The 25,374-nt window shown below is 37.2% G+C and overlaps 2 protein-coding genes across 17 annotated transcripts; one reads left to right on the top strand and one right to left on the bottom strand.

Moving 5' to 3' along the window:
- Positions 1-342: 342 nt before the first annotated feature.
- stj (voltage-dependent calcium channel subunit straightjacket) lies at positions 343-21,998 on the top strand. 16 transcript variants are annotated; one of them, XM_074102354.1, is made up of 30 exons: positions 343-688; positions 1,145-1,226; positions 1,683-2,058; positions 2,326-2,457; positions 2,565-2,824; positions 3,135-3,281; positions 3,356-3,469; positions 4,621-4,803; positions 5,137-5,271; positions 5,357-5,449; positions 5,885-5,941; positions 6,591-6,644; positions 7,521-7,601; positions 7,683-7,757; positions 7,843-7,947; positions 8,209-8,280; positions 8,839-9,044; positions 9,936-10,090; positions 10,248-10,310; positions 11,089-11,182; positions 11,342-11,374; positions 13,302-13,415; positions 13,880-13,978; positions 14,388-14,556; positions 15,914-16,036; positions 16,198-16,323; positions 16,592-16,700; positions 18,846-18,863; positions 19,634-20,034; positions 20,332-21,998. In XM_074102354.1, exons 1-30 carry the CDS (start codon positions 588-590, stop codon positions 20,425-20,427), a joined length of 3,873 nt encoding a protein of 1,290 aa, XP_073958455.1. In that variant the 5' UTR covers positions 343-587; the 3' UTR covers positions 20,428-21,998. The 16 variants fall into 16 exon arrangements, with proteins under 16 accessions (XP_073958455.1, XP_073958456.1, XP_073958454.1 ...); XM_074102355.1 differs by having other exon boundaries at positions 3,356-3,475; positions 10,257-10,310; XM_074102353.1 differs by having other exon boundaries at positions 3,356-3,475.
- Positions 21,999-22,000: 2 nt separating this feature from the next.
- On the bottom strand, positions 22,001-23,742 carry mRF1 (mitochondrial translation release factor 1). The gene is made up of 2 exons (XM_074102372.1): positions 22,649-23,742; positions 22,001-22,319 (listed from the first exon to the last, which is right to left on the bottom strand). Exons 1-2 carry the CDS (start codon positions 23,618-23,620, stop codon positions 22,089-22,091), a joined length of 1,203 nt encoding a protein of 400 aa, XP_073958473.1. The 5' UTR covers positions 23,621-23,742; the 3' UTR covers positions 22,001-22,088.
- Between the last annotated feature and the right edge of the window lie 1,632 nt (positions 23,743-25,374).

Raw genomic sequence — 25,374 nt, 5'->3', positions numbered from 1 at the left:
ATACGCCCACTTGTTTGTCTAACTATTACTTATCAATACCCACTTGTTTCGAAAAAAGTACCTACTTACTACGTACATTTCTGCTGTTTGTTCTTTTCAATAAGATCTCTTGTTATGTTATCACTTTATGCCACTTGGTGTTGGTAGGTAAGGGTACCTAAATACTTTAATTTTGAAGGATTTTTGGTTCATGAGTAATCACCACATTCGGCAATATACTGTCATTGATAAAAGAAAAAGGTGTCCTTGCGGCACGGTGACCTAGTGAAATTGTAGGTAAAATCGATGCAGAGTGCAAGAGAGTAAACACAACCACTCTTGCATGTGTGTGTGCTGCCACAGTACAATACACAGCCACAGGAATCGGCGGCAATCGGGCAGTCAGTGTTCTCGTAGCGAGCAACGTGCGCATGTCCGCCCGCACTGGAGCCACGCACGCGCAGTACCTACTGCTCCCGAGCCCAGAGCACGATCAAGTGAATAAAATACCAAAAATTATAATCCAACTACGAAAGTTACCATGAAAGGATATTGCTAGTGGACCTATACATCCAGGGGCCAAATTATTTTAAGTTCAAGTGTTACTGATGTGCAAGCTAGTCTGTACGTTTGTGTTGCTGCTGCTTTTCTCGCTTGGCTCCCGCGACTGCTCAACCACTGTCCAAAATGATAAGATATCCTTTAACAGGCAAGTAAAAGTAGTAAAATAAAATCCTTCCTGCGATTTAAGCACGTAGACCAATGGACTACTTATTTCTCTGATTAAATTAAGTGAACGTTGGAATATTATTGTATTATAAAGGTTGCCTATGAAGCAACGTGGGCGGACCGGAATAATTTACCTTGAGAGTAATTTGTATTAAGCGACAAAAAATAATAACTTTGATGAATTTTGTTTTATAATTGAGATTATTAGTAGTTAATACAGAAATATTTTGTGTAAGAGCTAATTAATTGAAGTTAAAAAATTAATTGTTATACTTATACAGTATAGTTACCTACATGACTGTCGTTGAGAAAATTGAATTAAGGGTAACTGATTCCACCAAAAGTAGGACCATTCCTCCACCAGCCAATAGTATAGTACCTAGTGGAGTAGACATTGCGGTTACTGTACGGTTAATTATTTTTTTCGTTCATCTAGTGTGCAGGGATGGGCCGTCAAGCTTGGAACAGAACTGTATCATTTTGGAGAATTTATTACTAGAAAGAAGGAGGTTCAAGACGTAAGTAACACTAACAGATCAGACATACGAGTAGACACAGTATACGTTTGATATTATATATTATAAATCACGTATAACATTTTATTGCTTGAAGCAAAGTCTATTGCAATAACTGTAGATCATCGGTAAGTATACCCATCTATAGATGAAAATAAAGTGAAGATACTAATATATAAATATTATTTACGTGTCGAGACTCGAGACTCAAGTGTAACAATATTTATAGATGTCTGACCAAAATAAAACATAGAAGAGTAAATAGTAATTTTGGCCTCACAGTCTTACAATCTTAAGCCAACCTAATGATTATATCCGTGTGATATTTTCTCTCAAATACCTAATCTATTGTTTTGATTAGGTACTATACGGTGTTTACTGACAATCATTGTATAGTAGGTAAAAATACATTATAGTTTTTCGGTTTCAAATGAGAAACCTAATAATTTTTCGTTTCAGAGCTTTAAATCTGCTCAAATTGAATCACGCGACGGCGAAAAATTAGTGCAAAGCATGGCGGACGATATTCGCGCCATGATGGAACTCAAGATCAGTGCCGTCAAGAGAATAGTAGAAGCGGCAGAAAACATGGCCTTTGACAAACAGAGCGAGCCCGTGCCAGAGGACTACCAGTTCTACAACAGCAAGGAAATGGACGAACCTTACGATGACGTTTCAATCACCACCACAGCAGAACCGGATTTCACTCTAGAAAATTGGATTGTCCGACCACCTACCAAAAGCGCCCATCTGCAACTAAACGCTCACTTTTACAACATCCCTGTCAACACAAATTTCAGTAGTGTACATGTGCCAACGAACGTCTACGCTTGGGGTAAGTGATTCATTAATTTTGTAAATTTGTGTAAGGCCGCTTGTAGACGTCCGTTGTTTTCACCGGACAATGGACCGTTTTCTTGCCGGATTTGCCTTGTTGTATGGCTTCGTCGCCGTACAAGTGTCCGATGCGTGTACACACATTCATTGTAGGTAAACCATACAACACCGCAAGTCCGGCAAAAAATAACGGTCCGTTGTCCGGTGAAAACAACGGACGTCTACAAGGGGCCTAAGAATAACATTTCAATTTGATTTCAACCAGCGGATGAAGTCATCAAGGGGATCCATTGGTCTGAAGGACTCGATACACACTTTATCAATAACTATCAAAGTGATCCAACACTATCGTGGCAGTATTTTGGAAGTTCTACGGGATTTATGCGACACTATCCAGGTTTAGTTATATAATACTGATAAAATTAACAATTTAATTACGTACTCGTAAACTTATTATTTCGAGTGGCACGTAGGTACATTTAATTCAAATGCTTCGTATTTTAGCAATGAAATGGAGGGCTGACCCCGTTGACATTTACGATTGCCGTACAAGAGCGTGGTACATGGAAGCAGCTGCCAGTCCCAAAGACGTAGTCATATTGGTCGACCGCAGTGGGTCAATGACCGGCCAGCGAAGAGATATATCCAAACACGTGGTCACCAATATTTTGGATACTTTAGGAAATAATGACTTTGTAAACGTGATGACTTTTGCCGACACCGTGGAAGAGATTGTTCCTTGTTTTGAAGACTCATTAGTTCAGGTAAATAAACCAGTGGCGTGGCTAGGTAACCAAAGGCCCTGGGAAAAAAAATCAACTAGGGCCCCAACTAAACTATTTAAAATTGTTTGTTCCGTATCCGTATTCGACGTACTCCAGATTTGTCACTTATCAATTCAGAGTCCGAGGCCCCCCTGAGCTAGGGAGCCCGGGGCACTGCCCCGTCTAGCCTTTCGGTAGCCACACCACTGAAATAAACCGTGACTTTGAGAACTACAATATATAATACTAAATAGTAGTAGCTTATCTGTGTTAACCAAAATAATAAAGAGTGTTTTTTTTTTCCTTTTAGGCTACCATGGGAAATTTACGAGAATTGAAATTAGGTTTAGACAATTTTGAAACAAAGGAGATTGCGAACTTTTCAGCAGCACTAACAAGAGCCTTTGAGCTATTGGAAATATATCGGAATAACAGCGGCGGAGCTAACTGTAATCAGGTACTTGATAAGCGAATTAGCTGCCTGCGTTTCTTTTTATATATAATCATAAGAGCATAATATATTTATTACAGGCCATAATGCTGGTTACTGATGGCGTTCCATATAACTACAAAGAGTTATTCGAAAAATACAATTGGAAATACGACACCCCTGTGAGGGTATTCACGTACCTGATAGGGCGTGAGGTAAAGGTAGTACCACTTTCAGGATTTTACTGTGTGTCGTAGTCATTGTGCGACCTGCATAATGTCTTCCTTTGTGCCAGTGCCAGTGCAGTGTACACCTTGAATGTGGTACAGACTTTCGTCCTCGTCAACTACTTTTCATCTTCTTACCTTTGCATGGTTATAAATCCTTTCAAACTTCATAAAGCTTTTGCTTTTAGTTTAGTGTTTAGTGGTAGATGCATTAGATTGTTTTTTGTTTTTGTAATGTTTTAATACGATGTACGTTTGTTGTTGGCGTAAGTAATAATTAAATAGAAAAAAACATTTTGTTTATGTAACTGGCTGAGGTTCGTTTTTGTGAACCATATTGGCTTAGTTGAGCATGAATGCTAGCCTCAATCATGATATTTGAAACTAAAATAATGACAAATTCTCCATTCACATCGATATATCGCAGCGATCAACGTGCAAACAATACCTGAGCTTCTTTTTCTATGTGGATTAAAGTGTGTATGGGGTGGGGTATCGGCCATTTTTCATACAGCTTTGTATGGAAAGTGACCCGGTGTAGTTTCATAGACATTTTCTAACCTAGAGCAGATTTTCGCAATGAACTACACGCCTAATTTATTGTTGAGCCACAAAGCACTTATGACAGGATAAGACAATGCGCTTTCCATCATCATAGTTACATAGGTCGTAGAAAATGTTTACTTGTGTGCATATTTCGTATTTTGTGTTATAGTTTTATTTTGGTGATGGGATGTAACAAATTTCGATAAAACTGAGACGTGTGCCGCACATACGACTCGTCTCTCGCGAACAATGTCTGGAAAAAAGTAGCGCAGATATTTACAAGCTAAAAGCAACTCCCGTCTTATGTGCTTTGAGGGTGGGGCTAATACGTAAGTATTTTAATCTGAAACTAACTCTCGTGATAATGTGGGATAAATTTGTTTTCTTTTGTTTTTATAACGTTTTGTTAGCGCCAAAGGTCAATCAGTTGATTAATTTACGAGCCTTTTATTAAATGAACGCCTGATTATGAACACTATGCGCCGTGGACCATTCACATCGACCCGTAGCGACACAACACGAAGCACCACCACCACCACCGATAGTTTCACACTTGTTTTGGCGGGGTATTGAACTGTCGAGATTGAAAATAGGTGGCTGACGTGCGGGAGGTGAAGTGGATGGCTTGTGCGAACAGAGGGTTCTACGTGCACCTCAGCACGCTGGCAGAGGTGCGAGAACGCGTGCTCGAGCATGTCAACGTGCTCGCGCGACCACTAGTACTGCAACGGGAGACGCATCCAGTCGTATGGACCCCCGTCTATGCTAACATCACTGTAAGTATATCACTGTAACTTTTAATGTCGGGTTCTCAATCACATAACCTAAAGAAAGCCGTTTTTGACTCAATAGGGTAGTTGATATCAACAATTAATTTCACGAATTTTTTTTGTGGAGTTCTCTAGTCCTCATAGTTCAGGAACCCTTATAGTTTCGCCTGTCCGTCCGTCCCTGGTTTAGATTAATAACTGACAGTGCTAGAAAGCTGTAATTTTGGATGAGTAGGTATCTGTATATTACCTTGCCATGAAAGACTGAAGAGGAAGCCGGCTTTGTAATTCAGTAAAGGAATACTAATAACTAGCATTCTGATTATGTGGAATCAACAGGATCCCAAAGTAGCGGATTATTTATGGGAGCAACGAGAAAGGGCTGAGCAGAAAGAACGATTTATGAGCCAACGACGCGATAAGTCACACTTCAATTCTGAAAAGGAACAAGAACGAAGATGGCGAATTACTCAGGTAAACGAAAATTTTTTGACAGTATTAATGACTAGGTATGTAACTTATCGGAAGAATAAAATAACAAGCCATGTGAATATTTCAGATGAAACAGGGTCAGTATAGTGAACTGGGCAACTCTCAGTATCAGCTGATGACTTCAGTGTCCATGCCCGTTTACGATCTTCGACATAACGAGGTGAGTGTGTATCTGTGGTATTAACATTTCAATGTTAGCATTTTTTTATTATGAACATCGGGTTTGAGTCAGTGATCAAAAGTGTACAAGCACTTCTCCATATCTTGTGTTTTCCAGCACATTATTCAATGATTCCAGAATTTAGAATTATTACAATTTTGATCCCCTGGCTCAAACACCGGTTAACTGGTCCAATAACCTATAATGCTGTATTTTTCCGAATTTCTAAATAACCATCATGCATGATCAGAAACAAAATGTCGTTTCAAAACTCCAGAAGTTTGTTTTCAGATTGGTTACATTTCCTTCTAATTGGCCGTAAGATCTGTCTCTTTATCAACTTTTAGCTTTACTATTTCTTCATGTACTTGATGTATTGTCATAACCTGAATACCTTTTAATAATATTCCGTTTTGTTTGATGGTTTCCCCTCAGAACATCACAGAGAATGTACTGATAAATGAAGCTTACTGGGTATCAGTTACGAAAGAGGTACTACACTTAGAAACTTTGATGATTTCATGTAAAATTTTGCAAGATACGAGAAAGTTTTTTATGATTTAGTTTTGGATTCAGTAACGGTAAAGTCTTATTTGGCCCCGTTAGCGATGCATCTGTCCTCGATAGATGGCGCCGCGGCCGGCGGCTCGCGATCGCGACCGCGACCGCTACATGTGTTGTTCGACCCCTGGCTTACTGTAGATAGTAGTTTTCTACTAGATCGTAGGCGTAGACCACTAGGGTGTTATGATCAACTTTTCTATCAATTATTGACTTAATTATTTCTGTGCAAGAGTTATGATTATATATTATATTACACACCTGTCTAATGAATAAACCGTATTTGTGCCTGATTTAGTAATGTCTTTGTAGATATATTTTTAATGATTGACTTGTGCTACGAAACGTAAATGTAAATAATTTTAAATGAGTTTGATGCCGCCCGTCATATGACTCGAATGGGGCTTTTGTTACTTGAGTATCTATTCAGTTTAAAGTACTGTTTTCTTCATATTGACAAAACTTTTGAGAACTCAACATTAATTAGTGTAAATATAAGTCTTCTCGTTGATCGAGAAGACCTTTTGATTTTTAGTGCAGGTTGTTACAATGCATTTATCTATGTTATTACATTTTATTGCATTCGTACGTCCACAACCAATCGCAGTCCGTAGAGGAGAACGGCCAAAAGGAGGTAGGCCCACGCTCTCATAGCATTACTATACCAGTGCGGACGGATGAGAGGGATGCACGCGCGGCTCCTATTGGCAGGGCGGCACGGCTCCTGCTGCCTTGCTGCCCGGCTACCCGAGCCCACCGCTCATAGATACTTTACCCAAAGGGACTCTTTCAACCCGAATGCCAATAGGAGACCGAAAACAATATTATCAAAAATATTTTTTCACATTTCTGATCAATTGATTGGTACCAAATTACACTTTCCTATGAAATTCATACTTGTTACACATTTGCATTTTTCTTATTTTTGTCGCATTAATAATTTAAATGATGTCAACAGATACTGACAAGGATTCAGTAAAAGAAACTTAAAGGTTACTTGTCTACCGGCTACAGAGACGGTAGTGGGATTCTAGTACCTATGAAGAGTAGAATTTAAATTCCTACGATTAATATAATATAATTTAGTAGATTTTGCTAGAACCTGTAACGATTAATATTGTTAATTAGAATCCTTAACTATAGTTGTTGCATACAGATTTGCAGAAAGTGACCTAACGGGGCGTAGATGCTAAACGGACACTTCGTAACTTGCTGTTATTAAGCAAAGTTTTAACATTTCAGTAGAATAATTTTAACAGCTAGCAATGCTAAATATGGTCATGTAGCTAGATTAATTTTCAATTATTTACTAAATATGTATTTTAAATTCAACTTTTATATTTTCATAGACGTTTTTGGTACTTTACTAGATCTAGTGTATTTTTTTTTATATTCAGAGTTAAGGAGCAAAAATTAGTAATTGTTACTTCTGCCATTATTATAATATTTGGCTTACAAAAACAAGTAAGTGTGAAAGGATACATTTCTAAAATTAGTTTCGATATTTCAGATGCGTATTGCTAGATTGTTGGGAGTGGCGGGAACAGACGTAGCTCTCTCAGAGATGCAAGCTTTGATGACCCCCTACAAGGTACTTGTCGTGTTTTATTGAGTAAGTAGTGTACGAAATGTATACCGGATGATCCAATTTAATGTTGTTTTTATGTCACAGATAGGAGTTAATGGCTACGCGTTTATTGTTACGAACAATGGATACATCTTGATACATCCCGACTTGAGGCCAGTGGTAAGAATCGTATTCTAAAAAACATTATACCGTAACTGTTTGAAGTTAAAAAAAAAACACATCTCATAACCGCTATATATTATAGTTCCAGCAAATACTTAAACCAAGTTATAACAGCGTCGATATGATCGAGGTAGAACTGTTTGACGACGACCGAGGGCCTCGTAACTTCAGCAAAGAATTAACGGCGGTAACTAATTTTTATATTTTATTTTATTTATTTATTATTCTAAGAACACATACAGTCGTATATTAATGAGTATACAGGTAAACCAAAAACTATATAAAGACCTCGAGGTTCATAAATATTCATAGGTACTAAAAGTTATTTAAAACTAATGCGAGTACTTAAATAAATTAAAAAAGCTACTGTTGTTACATTTGTAGCAATCTCTTAGAATACTTCAAATATTAGGGATTTTATTAAAAGTTATACCTTCTATTGTTGTAGTTGCGGCAGGAAATAATAGACCAGAAGACAGGCAATAAACTGATGAACGTAAAATACCACATGGATGACATGGTAAGCGTTTAAATCTATCCACTCAAGGTTACATTGCCTTCGTTTCATTTATCTTTACGACCGGATGGCTAAGTGGTTAGAGAATCCGACTTCGAAGCTTGAGGTCCCGGGTTTTAATCCCGGCCGGTGCAGATATTTGTATGAATAATACGAATGTTTGTTCTCGGGTCTTGGATGTTTAATATGTATTTAAGTATGTATTTATCTATATAAGTATGTTTATCTGTTGCCTAGTATCCATAGTACAAGCTTGCTTAGTTTGGGACTAGGTCAATTGGTGTCAAGTGTCCCGTAATATTTAATATTTAATTTACTTAATTTAAATAATTACAGCTTCACTTTTCTCTTGAATAGGTACTTGATACGATGAGGCAGTGACGTTGTCCCCCACTACGTTAAAGTCTTGATCTTTCTATGCTTCCTTTTATTTCTTATCTTCAAAATACATACAACGTGTTATTAATAGTTTCATCGCAAAATTATATTACATTACATCAAATTATATGACCATTATGTATTTTTTTAACTTCATTTATTATGAAACATTCCCCTCCACAGAAAAGGGCATCCCGGGGCAAGAAGCATTACTATTGGACGGGAATAAGTGAGTCACCGTTCACGCTGGTGGTGGCCATCCCCGAGAACTACGGTCGCCATCGCATTACCCCACCGCCTACAGACGATATCCACCGCGTGTCGCTTACCACCAAGAACATATCAGCGCAACAGTATCTAAATGACAGATGGAGCGTGCATCCAGACTGGTGAGAACTGACTAAAGTTAACTAATTAAGCCGATTTCTGTCACATACGTCTAGTTGGAAGATAGCACCACTGTTGCTCAGTGCTCACCCTTTTGCTTGGTCTCGATTTGAAGCGAAGGATAGTCAAGAAAGTGGCGCTTAATAACTTAATGAACCTAAATATAAGACAGCTTAAATCTTACTGCTAGATACCCACTTTATGTGCGATGGTAATATTATTGCTGAATTAATATGATAATTTGATTAAAATCTTCTGAACGGAATTCTGGCTTTTCACCAAAAATATTTTTCTCAACTGTTTCAGGACCAACGATTTTTTTTATGAAACTGTAAACTATATAGGATATATATCAGGACTATCCTGTAGAACCCTCTACTTAAAATTTAAAAAAATAATTAAATAAATGAAATACGTAGATAAGTTTTAAAACAATCGTTCGTCCGTACGAAACAGTTCGGAAATTAATCAATACGGTATTTGACAACTCCTTAATTTGCCATATCTTAATATTATTCTGAAAATGTAGATATACAGATAGTGTTTAGCGAAGAGAAAAATTAAATCGGTTGAAAATTGGATTTAAAGTAAATTTTTGAAAAATCTGTATACCTGTCTCTTTCTCAAACGCTTTTTGTATGCAGCAAGTTTGGCGGTACTGGCGTGTGACATCACATGCCAGTATGTCTTTATCTTTTTAATCTTGAATTTCAAACCTTTATAACTTTGTTATTTGTAAAGGTAGCTTAAAAAATATTTCTCTATTCGATAACAGGCATTGTGAATTTATAATTTATAAAACATACAAAATAGTCAAATACCGTATTGGGAAAAATATATTTGGCCAAAAATTAGAGAACCCTTCTAAGCTCATTGAGCTTTCGTCGCTTTAGGTTATATTGTCGTCACTACGAGCGCTCGTTTTCGTCTCCCGAAGAGGAGTTATCTTACTTCCTGGAACGCGTTGCGCGTCCAGGGTGGCGGTGGCCGGCCAAGCCACGGCCTCCCGAGCACCACAAGAACAAACCGGCTCACGAACGCCACAACGGTAATCACAAGTACCTGGCACACACATTCACACAATTTCCCAATTATTGATAAATAAAGCTAGTATGCATTAAAATATTTTTAACATATACTTATTAATTTCACACTTACATATTATGCTCGCCTGTTCCTATTGAACTGATGAATTTTATTAACAGGAACATCAGAGGGACGCGAACGGACCAAAGCTTCGAACAGTACGCCACGAAATGAGTACTATTGTAAGTTTGTTTGTTACACTCTTTATTGTACAAAAAGGTAAAACAAAAAGGTTACATAAATAAAAGTAAAATGTTAAGTACAAAGGCGGACTTATCCCTGCAGGGATCTCTGCCAGTCAACCTTTGAGTGGTAGAGGAGCAATAAAAAAAACAAGGATCGACAAATAGAGCAAAACATTAAGTTGATGTAACGAAACAATTTCTTTATATTTTTATCTTACTTATGCCTATGTATGTTTATTCGCAGTCATCAGTCTTCGCCTACTAAACTTTTGGTTCATTACAAGCTTTTATTATTTAATATTTCAAGCATCAACTCGACGCGCATAAAACTGTAGAGGTAAAGCGAAATAAAAAATATAGAGTTTAATTGTGTCTGTAATTTTTACTACTAAGAAAAGTACCTATTGTATGCAATGCACTAGCATACAATACTTTTTTGTGGTACCGAAGGAGCAAGGTAATTCATGGATGGATAAATCGATACGAACTTCCGCACAGTAACGCCTGAATCAATAATTACTTAGCGTGATAGCACCCAGTTACTACAGCCATAACTAATATCAAGCCAGTCATCAAATACCTTTGATTTAATGACTGGATTGACATTGACTGTCGTTACAGTAACTTGGTGCAACCCATGCTCATACAATACTTTGTTCGAATAACACGCAATGTAAAGAGCGATAAATGAGAGAAACAAAATGTCTTCCTTTCTTATGTTGAGTATTGTATAAGATTAATTAATATTTTTTTACAAGTATGTTTCATATTTCAGGTGATCATGGTTTAATGCAAGCACTCTTATACGACGCAAGGAACACAGCCTGGTTCAACAAAAGCATTTCAGAATCAGCGTCAGAAGAAAAAGCGTAAGTGTTTTACTGAATTTTCTTTACACAGATTAATTTTACGAAAAAAAATGTTAAACTCAATATATTGCTAACAAATAGATAGAAATTGCACAATTAATAATTATTTAAAATATAACTTACACTGCACATCAATTTTGTTGGTTTTCGCCTGGATAGCCCATTGACAAAAGTGATTGGATTATTGCCGAGGTAAAGTACAAAAAGCGAAATAATTGTTATTTTTTCTTATTTGGTTTACCTATTGATAATAGCGTCAGCGTGTTAAACAACAGATAGTTAATTCATGGAGTTGCCACCAATACCCGTAACAATAATCTTTTGCCATTTAACACTACGGTGAGTACCTAAATCTAGAAAAAATCTTGATAGAAAGATATAAGGAAGTATTCTATTTTCATTAAAAAGTAATATTCTTCAAACAGGTTCTTCGGATAAAATGTTATAATAACATAGCATAAAAACAGGCGAATTGGAACTCTACTCCATTTTGCAAAGACGGTTAAAAAGAAAACAGATTGTATTAGGTACTTACTTAATAACGAATCTACGCGTACTTATTCTTACACCAACTGTAATACTTTTAAATAAGGCAGCTTTAAGAAGGATTGTAAGTACTTTTGTGACTCTTATTCTGGTTTTTGCGGCTCGGATAGCGTAAGTATGAGGATGGTAATGTGATTAACCATTATTAATTAAAATAATGTTGAACATTTATGTAAACCCAGTAAAGTACAGTCTGGTAGTGTTTTATAATAGAAGGAATAAATAAAGTGCGTTGAAAAGAAAGGCATCGTAGATATTATGTAACAATACTAAAAAACTATACTTATCTTGGTTTGGATAGGTATTTAACTAAATGTAAACAAAACAACGTCAATCGGTGTCTAAAAATATTTAAATTCCCCCATTAAACTATCTAAACATATACATTTCTGTATTGAAATACACTAGTCTAGTTTGTATTACAATGATAGATAAGTAAAATGTATAAAAACCTTGAATGTACCAAATCTGGTAGCTGAAGTTTGTTTACATTTTGTTAAATGCCTATCCAAACCAAGTATAGGACATATACGTATAAGTACCACTACCATGAGTTTACAGTGACCGTACTCGATAGCGACGGCGTAAATTATTTGTATCGAGAGTATACAGCGCCCCTACAAATAATTTACGCCGTCGCTATCGAGTACGGTCACTGTAAACTCGTGGTAGTGGTACAGGTCCGACGAACGTAAGACGGTTTGACAGTCGCTATGTTTATCACAACGATTATCGTGTCTCCAATGTAAGCATCAAATGAACCTCTACAATATTTAGGGAATGTTTCACCATTCATAGATCAATTTCATGTGACAGATAAATGTCTAAATTGCCGATGGTCAAGTGGTGTTGTTTTCGGATGACACAACAGTACCCTTAGTGTAAGTTTTCGGTTACAAAATACGTCTCGATCGCGTTCACGTTAAAATCTCAATTTATACGGAAACACAAACAGCGCCTCTAGCGGAACGTTTGCGATTTCGTAACTGAAAACTAACACTACGTGTGCAATCAGCTGCGGGAGTGGTTTGCGGCAAACTGGGCTTATTATGATCGTCACAAAGTCCAACTTGGTGCTGTTTAAGACCAGTAACCATGTTGAGACTTCTGATGTTCAAAGTGCACTGCCGCTGTGCACTACGAGCAGGTTTCTGGGATTTGAAATTGACACTGGATTAACATGGAAAGAGCATGTGGACAAGCTTTGTGAAAAATTGTGCAGTATCGTCTTTGCCTTACGAAAACTTAGGCCTCTAATTTCTGGGAAAGCCTTAGACGGCATCAAAGATATTTGTCATATAAAATGTATCAATGAGTGGTGAACCAGGGCATTAGTCATAAGAAATCCATTCAATGGTTTCGATGTTGTATGGTTTCTTGACTCCAGAGTTAACCGCTAATCCAATGTTAAAGTAGTGCCTAAGTGTACGGAACTGTCACTTCTCACCCAGAATTATATCGTCATTTTTATTTAACTCTAGATCGTGGAAGCGTCCTTTTTTATGTCGCAATGTCCCACTATTAAAATACCTATCCCAGATATTAAGAAGTGTTTTCTTTTGTTGGGCTGCAGAGCGGAGTTTATCCAGCGTTTTGGATACATAGTGGCTTTTCTGGCTACGCACAGTGGGCTTACGCGGTGGCAGACCCATCCGCCCAAAGAACATGATAACAGCAACGACAGCAAGTAAGCATTTAATATATTATTTGTTAAATAAATTTACCTATAGCTGTATGTATACATTCCATAAGGACTTCGCTTAAATCGCAAATGTGACCTTGCATACAGGTTTCATTGGTCGATAACTCGGTGGATATACAGCGTGCGGTGTCTCCCCGCGCAGATAACGACTAGTGAAACCTGAATGCAGGCCTATGGCATGTTTTATGGAAATATCCCGTATCCCGCATGCGGGGCCTATTGACCAATGAAACTGAGCCTTACAAGAAATATACTTCTCGGTTGAAGTACTTGTAGATAAGTATGAAGTTATTGCTGTACCAACCGCACTTAGAATTTTCCTGCCAGCGCCGGCCCTAGGCTTTAATTTGGGTCGGGTCAGGCTGTCTTTTAGTGCCCTTTGATCGATGGTTTCTACATCCGAAGACCGGCGCTTACTGCTTGCTTAACGGTTGTGGTGTTGTTTACAGGTCAGAATTTGGCAAGAAATATCCGCGCGCGATAGACGAGGCGTGGTACCGTCGCGCGGTGGAGCAACACTATGTGGACCCACTAAGTTACGTGTACAGGTAAATAAAACTAAGCATAGCACATTGACAAATACTATTTGAAAAATCTGAAATCGAACGCTAAAATGTTTGAGGAAACACTTTCATTATATCATCATAATGAAAGTGACCCGCTACAATTTTTCCAGACTTTTGTAACGTTGACTGTAATATTTTCTCAATAATGTCGCGAGCTAAAGAGCATGCCCAGATATTTCAGAGCCCATCGTTCGCACCGATACAATAACTTACATGGTTCTATACGATCTGGTGTCAATCAAAATAGATTAATAAACGCGAGCTGTTACGTTTGGTTCCTTAACTTGTGTATCCACTTTTTCATACTAAGTAGTTGCATAGAGAAGTGGATAGTTATGTACTAGATACAGCGCAAAACAGTCGCCTAACAACTGCGTCTTTCCATGGACAGCGTGGAGATGAGTACGGACAAGTTTCCCTTAAACGTGAGCGTGGCGGTGGTGACCGCCGCGCACGCCGTATTCCACGGGGACGGGCATCGCAAGGCGCCCGCCGCCGTCGTCGGCTTCCAGTTCCGACACGACCGGCTCAGCGAGTGGTTCAACAACATCACATCCTCCGTAAGTTTCAATACGGAATTCCGGTATCAGAGTAATTAGTTTCATTCGTTTTTTGTTCATTTCTTGTATAGTCTCATTCTGTATTCGTTACTCATTCTTTAGTCGTCTTGTGGCATGTGTAAACAAAATTAAAAAGAAAATTCACCAAGTAGATAGGTTGCCAGAGTACAACATACATTCATGACTAGATTTATAACTGTACTAGCCGCTACCCGCGACTCCGACCGCGTATAATTCGTTTATCTCTATCCCGCGGAAACTATGCAATTACCCAGGATAAAAGCTGTCCTATGTCCTTTTCCGAGACTCAAACTATCTGTATACCGAATTTCATCTAAATCGTTCAGTTCTTTTACTGTTTTATGGTTTGCAATAAAGAATATTTGTATTGTATTGTTGTTTAGACGTGATAAAAACAAACAAACGGACAGACTTACAAACTTTCGCATTTATAATATTAAGTGGGAAGTGGGATGAGTAAATAAATACTTAATGTTTGTTTTGACTAAAATTAGCGCTCTGAGGTATAAGGTAAGGGTACTACCGGTAAGGAGGTGGCGTAGGTGAGGTGAGGTAGGGTTACCCTTCAGGGCCATATTTTTTTTCCACCATGTATTAATTATGTCCCCCGGGTTGCACCAGAAAACGTCGCTTCATAAATAGGCAAATTCTAAAATAATCAAAAGCCGAAAAATCCAAAATTTTAAAATTAATTTTAATTTTTTTCGAAAAGACGTACATCGAACAGGACGAGTACCGAAAGTGCACAAAAAAAGAACGAGACGAGTTGCCAATAATGCCCAAAAAAGAATAAGACCAATAACGAATGTGACTAAAGACAAAGTGCGAATGATACTAAAAACAAGAGAGACAAACAAAAACATAGCCCTAGGAACACCGTGACCAAAAACGAATAAGACTTATTAAGAATGAGACAAGTTACAGAATTGGACTTGGGAAGATGGGGACAGGTAGCGAACATGACGAATAAGGAATGAGTGACGAATACAGAATGAGACGAATTACTCTGATACCGCATGCCCTTTGCCACTACTACTCACATATTCTTCAAGCAATGTCTGTGATTCTAGTTCTTCAAAAAAATATTTTACAACTGGTAAAGGGCTAAGGCGGCTCTGAGAATCATTAAAAATAAATAAAAATAGTTTCTAATTGTATGATTTAAATTCGGGTTTTGTTCCGCGTACCTTGATTTTAGAGAAGCTCGATATTTCGACACAGTTGCATGCGCCATGATCACGAGACGAGACACAAACAAAGACCGAATTTAAATCATAAAATTAGTAATGACCGCGATAGTCTAAAACAAAATAGTTTCTCTTTTTCCATTTTTCAGTGTGAACATAAAGAAGGATGTAAAACATGTGCGTCTGAAAATTGGGACTGCTATTTAGTGGACAACAATGGATGGGTGATAGTCAGCGAAGACGACACACAGACAGGACAATTCTTCGGAAAGGTGCTTACAAAAAATAATATTGATAATGATTCATCAAATATAAGCTCATACTACCTACCTATCTTGACAAAATAGAGCTTCAATCAAATCTTATCAGGGTAAAATTAGCAAACCCTAGTGTTAGAGATAGGAGGCCAACATTATTATTGTTTTTTTAACAGATTCGGCCTGACGTTATGTCGATGCTCGTGGAAGAAGAAGTGTACAAGACCATACACATTATGGATTATCAAGCAGTCTGCTTCAGGGAGAAGAAAACAACCAACCCCGCTTCTATTCTCCTTACGGTAAGAATTTCATGTTAAGTTACGTCTTTGAGATAAAAATTTATATAGGTACAATAATATCGAAGATTTTGTCATACTTACCCCTGACCCCTGACTTACTCGTGTTAAGATGTAAGAAAAGGGAAAAACTATAAGTATGCCACATGCACTTAAATATTCTCTTAAATGAACTGCACAATTTATGGCATTTGCATATTTCCCTCACTTTTTCTTTCTTCACTATCCTACAAGTTTTTCTTTACGTCATGTCTATATTATTGTTTTCCAGCCTTTAGAGAATCTACGCCTCATAATGGCTTGGTTCCTCGCGACGAGCGTCTGGCTCTACAACTCTATAGCAGTAGGTTTAGCACAGGGTACCAGTTACTTCGACGAGGGTAAGTTAAATGACTACTTTTACTTATGCTTCTGTTAAATGATGTTAACCAATTCGACATCGCAAAGAAATCTTCTGATGGATGAACTTTTTACTGAACTTGAACTTTACATTGCTGCTCCACAGCCACACTGACAAGACAGCTACAGTACAACTAGAATGTTAATGCCGCACGGGACTCGTCGTATTCTTCGTTTTCCTGAAGATTAATACGAGAAAGAAAATGAAAATCGATCTATTTCGAGTTCCGAACGACATTAGAAAACTAGTTTAATTATATACCGGTGTGACACATGTGTGTTCCTAGAGAAAATGAGTGATGTGATTTATTTGATGGATAAGTGCGCAGGAGGTGTAATGTATTTAATGTGTGCCTCTCACGTGCTATTGTGGAATAGCAAGGTAAAGGGTTTAAGTTAATTGATATGGACCTCTCTATAGTAGCACCTGAATCAATCAATTAACTTTTTACCTACTGTCGCCAGCGTGATCAACATAACTTTGTTATTGCCACACCCAATGAGCAATCGATGTAATGCTAAATGAACAATTAAGAAACTGCTAAATACTAGTGAGAAATCTTATACGGCAGTACGCGCGTCCTTACCTTGTACGCGACTTGTAAAGAACTAAACTGAAAAAGAGACGATGAACCTAGTACCGTATCTATCGGACTCCTTACAATGCTGCCAGTGTGAAATGTAACTTTGATGTTCATCGATGCCAATAGCCATTCTCGTCACTAGAACAATCTGAATTTATAATTTCTCTATCTTTTAATAAACTGTTGGTTGTACGGATAAGACCGATGCTTTGTTTACATTTATGTGCTACTTAACTCGGCGCGGCGTAAGAGTTGCCTTCGATCTCATTAGCGATACTGTAAAACGGGATGGCTTTTCAGTCAAAGTTCGGAAAAAACTCTGGCGAGAAGAATTACAAATTTGATTTGACAAATTTGAGGATACATTGATCAGTGGTTTTAAAATTTCTCTTAAATCGATATCGTCGACCCGCAGCGGGTTTTCAACATGTACCTAAACGTAAAAAAGATTGATGAAGACTTGCTGGGAGTTGGTGAGGCAAATAAAAGTGAGTGGTTTCATCTACTTGGAAAACTATTTAAAAGTCGCCCCGATAAAGCCATCGCGATTGAAGTCATCGCGTTTTACGGTATATAACTTAAAACGATTATTAGCCTTCGACACACGGATCGGTGTAATGTTCTGATTCTAAATCATCATACGAATAATGTTGGATTATTATTTATGAACATAAAATAAGTGGTTAGACTAGGTAGTCTATTATAGTTAATTATCAAATGATAATGAACTATATGATGATAAAAATTATCCTGCTGCTATGAATGACAAAAAATGCAATGTTGGTATTCTGCGTCGTCGGCTTGTTCTGTGCAATATGCATGACTACGAAGCACCATGTTACATATTTTACCTACTAGACCTACTTACTTACGTACGTAGGACACAACGAAACATATACAAAGCAACTTATGTGTGTCTATACCTGTGCATGAAAGTTTGGCTATACTCAATATACAGATTCCGATAGCAAACACCTTTATAAAACAAAAGGATCAATCAGATCTGCGAATTTATGCCTCAGTTCGAATAAAATAATTCGATATTTCAACATAACACCAATCATGACTGAGGGGTTTAGAATTCATACAAGTAGGGCTAGTGGTAACGTGGTAATTATTCGTAAAAAGTTATAAAATAGTTAATGTAAAATGTATGTTTTGTTGTCTGGTAAAGCAAAAAGTACCTTAGCCTCATTCTGCATAATTGAGTTGACTATTACTTGTTATATGACCATGATGTTTCATCACATCAGGATACGATTCTGTGCCAGTTAATTTAGTACTCTGCTAAATTTGGCTCAATGTTACCAATCAAGAGTTCCATTAAATGTAAAAAGAGATAGCTTATAGCAGTTTAGAACTTTAGATCACCTAAAACTGAAGTCTGTTGCATGGGTGTTGCTCGACAGTCAAAAATAGCACTCTAAAGAACTAGCAAATCCTATCTGTCTGTTTAGTCACAAAATTTGTAAACATGGAGTCAAGGATTGGATTTAATTTTTGTTTTACAAAAAAGTAGTAACGACTCCATCTTATTTTCAGAGTATGTAACACCCACCGGTGAGTGATAGACTGAGCACAGTAGAACGTGTCGTCCATGGAAATAGACTGCTACTACAATTTTATTATTTCCCGGAATGTGCATGAACCTCGTAGTTATCTCCTCATTGTTCGAGAAAATCCTTCGTTATCATCAATATTTATTCAATCGGAAAGTTGTCAGTCATCGTTTTCATCAAGGGTATATTCAGAGTTCAAAAAACCGGATCAAAAAATGGGCTGAACTTCAAATAGGTTTATTAACCACTCCCATGTCAACACACTTTCATAGTACATATACTTACATTAAATACTCATTCTTCGCGACAGTTAGGGACATGAAGAGCGAGTGGGACGACAAAAACATCTGCATTCTGCATGCTGATTAGTAATTAAGTATAATATTGCTTGCGAGTCAGCTTTCAGTGGTCATAAAAGAATTGTAAAATACATATTTCAGTAGTAGGTGCGGTAATTTGTCGTGATTTATGGGATCCAGTTAACTTGAAACTGTATATTTACGATGCTATATATTTTAATTAAGACTATTTACACGTCCGCTTCAGCCTTTTTTTACTTTTCTTTCTAACTTATTTTTGTACTTTGATTTTCAATGTATTTTTTTCGCCTAAATTATGTTTCAAATATCTATCTCATTCTATATTGAAGCGCATGTTCTTCTTGTCTTCATGTTTCTTTCTTTTAATATATCGATGTTATAGGTTGCTCTATCGATTGCATGAGGATCTGGAACGTATTATTTTTAACTAATCAAAGTTTATTTTATACAGTGTCATATACTTACGAAAACGACGAAGAAACGGACGACCCTTTCAAGTCGCAGCCACCAACGCGTATTATAGAACGAGACTTCGAGAAGATGGTACTGATCAACAGGACGAGACCGACACCGTGCGACCGAGAAATGTTCCTCTACCAACTGGAGTATAACAACTTGGATGAGAAGCTAAACAAGCCTGCAAAGGATTGCGAGCGACCTTTTTACGCGCAGTTGGTGAACTATACGAATATGTTGTTGGTAGTGGTCGACGGAAACTGTCCGCGGGAAGACGCGCCGGTACTGTCGGTGGACGCGACTGAGGTGCAGTACAATGGGACACTGCAGTGTTTGAAACACGTGCACCCACTGTACAGGAAGCAGCCTGTGTCGTGCATACGGAATCATCCTGAAGTAAGTCATCGCAATGAACGAATTGCTGCGCGTGGCACCCATTTTTCACGCGTTGTATTGTCCAGCGCCATTCAAAGTCGGGGATAGAGCCTTGCGCGAAAATATTCGCAACCAAGGAACCAATACAATAAGTTTAAAATATTAGGTCAGTTTGACGTTTTTGTTGCACGACATAGACATCAAAAAAAGTGTTACTAATGTTTGTACTTTGTCAAAACACGGGTTGAATCGTCAGTTCCAGCCGCAACGGTCAATAATAGATAAGAATAGAAGCATAATGACTTGTTCATATTTCAGGAGAGCAACATTGACATGTGTGGGCGCGGTAGCATCCCTGAAAGAAGCGTGTTTTGGATTCCTTTGACCATGGTGATGGTTTTCAGATATTTTTAAAATGTATTCTAAGTTGGATGGAACACTTTTAGGTGTTCTAAATATTGATGTCCAAACAAAGTTGGTATTTTGTATAACATAAAAGTAAATTGCGTGACTTGCTTTAAAAAGATGGGGCTTTAAGATAACTTTGTAATTTCGAAGTTTTTTAACGTTTAGAAGTTATAATTACGTAATAGTCATCTATATTAACAATTATATGTTTCATCTACCCACCTAATATTTTAATGAGCTACTTTATTAAAATATGAGGTATAACTACAAGTACGTGGGCGACCGAGCTTTGCTCAGGCTAAAAATCGTTAATATGCGTTTTCCCAGAGATAGATCAATCTAGATCAAGCTAGATCGATTTGTCATCCCCGAAAACCCCTACATACCAACTTTCATCGAAATCGTTGGAGCCATTTCCGAGATTCTGATTATATATATATACCTATACAAGATTAGATTAGCTAGATACATGCATTTATGTTGTCTTAAAATATTAACAAACATCAAACCTGCATTAACATTTGTATCAATTACAAAATACAATAGGTTCAAAAATAATATCAATTAAGTACTTACCTTTATGAAACAGTAAAATAATTAATAACTGTTAGATTAAGAAGTAACAACAGGTACATGTCGTTTTCACATATCAAAGATATTGAGTAAATGTGTTTATTCTTAGTACCTGTACTGCTATTGAAAATGTTGTAAATGAATAATGCTTTCTACACTACAAGCTCCCAATGTGCCACATGTACTGTGGCTGGTGTTTACAGGTTGGATGGAAGTACCTTATTCTAACCGAATTCTCTTCATTTTGCCGTGTGGCAGTGTCAGGCATAGAATAAAATGAGTGTAAATATAAGATAGCTAGTTTGTCAACAAATTGGATCAACCCCTTTTATAGTTGTTGTTTAAAACCAATATGCTTAAATTTTTTATGTCTGTAAGAGTTTAAGTTTTATAGTCTACAGTAAGTAGCTAAAAAAGATGTATTGAGTTTTGTAGTCTACAGTAAGTAGTTAAAAAAGATGTATTTAAGTTTGTTTATTGTATAAGTGGTTGGTTGGCATTTATTCCGTCCTGGTTATTCAATCAAATTTCTTGATATCCGGGGGACACTCTGCATTTTGTTAATGAATACATTTTTGTACCACTTGAATTCAAAGTTTTAAAAATTGCTTGGCAAGATTATTGAAAGAAATTTGATAAATATTGCTTAGCATAATAAAATATAAAAAATTATTACACACTTCAGATCCCTAACTAATTTACTTACTTTACGTTACTTTGTATTTAGGCATTATTGCCGAAATTAAAAGGATATCAATTACTTCAAAGACAAAATATTGGTGTGCAATAATTATTTATACTTCATAACTAAACAAGGCGATATTATGTTAATCAATTTATTACAGTTGCAAGTCATATTTCAATTTGTAAGAATATATTTTAGTCTTAGGTAAAATAAATATTTTGAATCTCAGTCATAACATAAAATATAAATGTGATCTACTTATTTCTTTTGAAATTAATGTGATTGTTCATTTGGTACAAAATAAATATTTGTTGTTTTATGTCACAGTATTTTTATTTCATTTGTAACATCACTATTGACTACATAAAGGTGATAAATAAATAAATGGTATTCAGTTACTCACACAGTTCTAATTTGTGCCCGCATTTTCATATTTCTTAATGAAGTCTTCGATATCATCCATGACAGTTTGGTACTGGTGCTCACGAAGCAGGGATTCTTGCAACTGCTCTAGTTGTTCACCACCTTCCATGAAGGTCTTGAGGCTGTGGACCGTGCCCCCACCCTGGCGGTGTTCCGTCACTCTGTCTTGAGGATAGTTGTATGTTCTGATTTTCTCATTTCGATTGCTTGAACCAATCTGTGAACAATTTATACTATAGTAAATACTCAGTAGTAAAAAAGTAAGTGATACAAATGATTATCCTTATTTGATTTAGAAAAAGGCTGGCAGCTAGCATAGTAATTTAAACAAGGAAATGCTTCCAGCCTTTTGGGCACCATGGAGCACAGAAGCTCTCTTTAGAATTAATTCAGTCTGAAGTAATCAGTTTTTTTCTTTTTAATTTAGTAATGATGTGTAATTGTCTATCTCTATGGAAATATTTATAGACTCATTTTAGCTGAATAATGCCAAGTTTTTTAATTATTGGTTCTCATTTATATATTTAGTAGCAACTAAATATTCACCTGTGATTTTCTCTCAGCATTGACCTTTGAAGATTGTTCTTCAAGCTGTTTCTGTAGCAGGAGTGTTCTTAATTTCTGCATTGCAATCTCTTTGTTCTTTATCTGAGACCTACCTTCTTGGCAGTCAACTACAGTACCGGTGGGCAGGTGAGTAATTCGCACAGCGCTATCAGTTGTATTGACATGTTGTCCACCAGCACCACTTGCTCGTTTTGTTTCTATCGAAATATCCCGTTCGGGGATATCCAATTCAACTTCTGTAGGTTGAGGTAAAACTGCTACAGATACAGTGCTAGTGTGTATACGGCCTCCTTTCTCAGTTGACGGGATTCTTTGGACTCTGTGTACTCCAGCCTCAACTCTCATGAGCTCTGGGACACCAATGCCCGATATCAACATTGAGCCTTTCCGTAACCCCCCAATGTCAGACTTTTCAATTGATGCTATATTTACATCCCAGTCCTTGTACTTTGCATATGAGTCATACAAATCAAAGAGTTCTCGTGCAAAAAGCATCGCTTCTTGGCCGCCGGCGCCTGCAGTAACTTCTAATAGGATACCACCATCTGATAAATAAGGTTGCAGTAATACCGCTTGCAGGTCGCTGTCTATCTGCTTCAGTCGTGATAGATATATTTCCGCTTCCTCTTTAATCATCTTCTTGATTTCATCATCGTCACCTTCTTTTTTGTTGAGTTCTCTGAGCGACTCAATGCTGTCGTATAAAGCTATTCTTTGCTCAAGCACGTTTACAATGGGTTTGATAGCTCTAAGGCGTCTAACTTCTTCGTCGGAGCGACGTGTCTTCACGAGCAAGTTTTCATGTTCAACCATCAAATGACTAAGATACTTCTGCACCGCTGGATCAGATAACTTCACAGTATTTTCAGAAGAATAACATTGACGGAATAGGAGAGAATATCTTTCGAATTTAGCCAACGATCTCAAACCAAAAACCTTTGAAAGCAACATGTTTGAATGTTAACAAACTGTAATTTTCTTAGTTATAAGTAATTTCTTTTATTGAGTTTTCTGTTTCTGCCAACTTTATAATAACATTTCGATTTGGAGGTTATTTCATTTATTGACATTGACATACATCATATTCATAATATGTCGCATGATAGACTGACAGCTGTCAAAATGAAGTCTTATTTTCTTATTTCAACGGTTTCAAAAATTATTTTATCGTAACAGCAGGTAGCAATAAAATAATTATTGATAAACAAAACAATTTGATTAAATTAGCAGTTCTAATTTTTTCGTGTGCTAGCGTTATCAAATAGTTAAACAGTACTAATCTGCCATCTTTTGTTGAGTAGCTGTACTGAATCGTTTGCATAGTGACTTGAATATGAATACTTTGTTTTTTGTATTGTTCAAAAGATGGAGCTATAATCAACTCTTTTTCTCTGCCATCTGGTGTTGAATAGAAAAACTATTTTGGTTCTTAAGCTTAAAATAGATGGCGCAATCGTAGCTGAAAATAGAAGGATTTTATAAAACAACTAGCGGTTGCCTGCGACTGTACACTTGCTCGTAAACAGTGTCGTACCATGCAGGCTACCTTGCTTGCAACCCCCCAAAAAAAACCCTCGACCTTAATGTGCCTGTCATGAAACCCGTGGTCGGTAAATGAGTCATTGCCCGTACTAATTTTCTTGTCATGAAGCCCAAGGTCGGTAAATGAGTTTGTTACTGCATGGCGTGCTGCAGCGCCAAGAGCGTAGTAAGCGGTATCGGCAATTTTTGAAAAAATATTAGTTTTTCTTTTACAAATATACAATTTTACTCACAAATGTGATGAAAAACATTGTATGTCGCACGGGCGGTACTAGGATTACGAACATCGACTCATTAAAGCCCGAAGTCGACTCGTTTGTAATTCTTTATTTACCACCCTTAAGACACAATGTACTATTACGTCTATTCTCAGACCTACCGAATATACACAAAAAAAAACAAAAATAGGTCAATCCGTTTCAGAGCAGTTTGGTTACAAACAATGTGACACGAGGATTTATACACCTATTAAAAAAGAAGAAGAAGGATATGTTGTGCATGAGGAACAGGTACATTGCAAATATTAATGCCTTGCTTACGGTTTCTCATTTCGAAATACAATATAGGTATAATATCGGTCGGTGCCTCAGCACGAGCCAGCAGGAGTAATTGAAACCCAATATAAAGTGCGTAGGTGAGGTAGATGACTATAGGTCCACTCCTGCTGGCTCGTGCTGAGGCACCGACCGGCTTCAGACTGGAAGAAAATTATTTTCATGGTTTTTTGTAGTTGGTTAAATTTTTTGTTAAAAATGTTTTAGAGTAATGCACTTGCGGCGTGAGGCGGCTCACTGCCCGCCGCTCGCAGTAGAGACCCGGCTTAAGAAAGGCGTTGCACCACCTGGGCAGTCCCAATAACATGCTAAATGCGTGACCTTTTTAGTGAACCTTACCCACAGGCTGCTCAAGTAAAATACTGGTTTCATAGGGTATGAATTTTACATTAGGTACCTAGGTAGGTACTCGTACAAGCGCATTATTTTGATCGTTGAGTTTTGATGACAATTAAATTTGGTAGTTACATAATACTTTCTCTCCACTCTGACATGACAATCAAGGCTCGTATATCCTGTATCCCAGGCATTTTCTCACTCAGGCTCAGTTTTCACAAGTACGAAATTAGCCGGCACACCTACCTATCTATGTATTCTTATATTTTTACA

The sequence above is a fragment of the Choristoneura fumiferana genome, chromosome 18 (assembly GCF_025370935.1).
Source record: "Choristoneura fumiferana chromosome 18, NRCan_CFum_1, whole genome shotgun sequence".
Classification (NCBI taxonomy): domain Eukaryota; kingdom Metazoa; phylum Arthropoda; class Insecta; order Lepidoptera; family Tortricidae; genus Choristoneura; species Choristoneura fumiferana.
The sequence above is the reverse complement of the archived record's forward strand: the minus strand, read 5'-3'. Positions and strand labels throughout refer to the sequence as shown.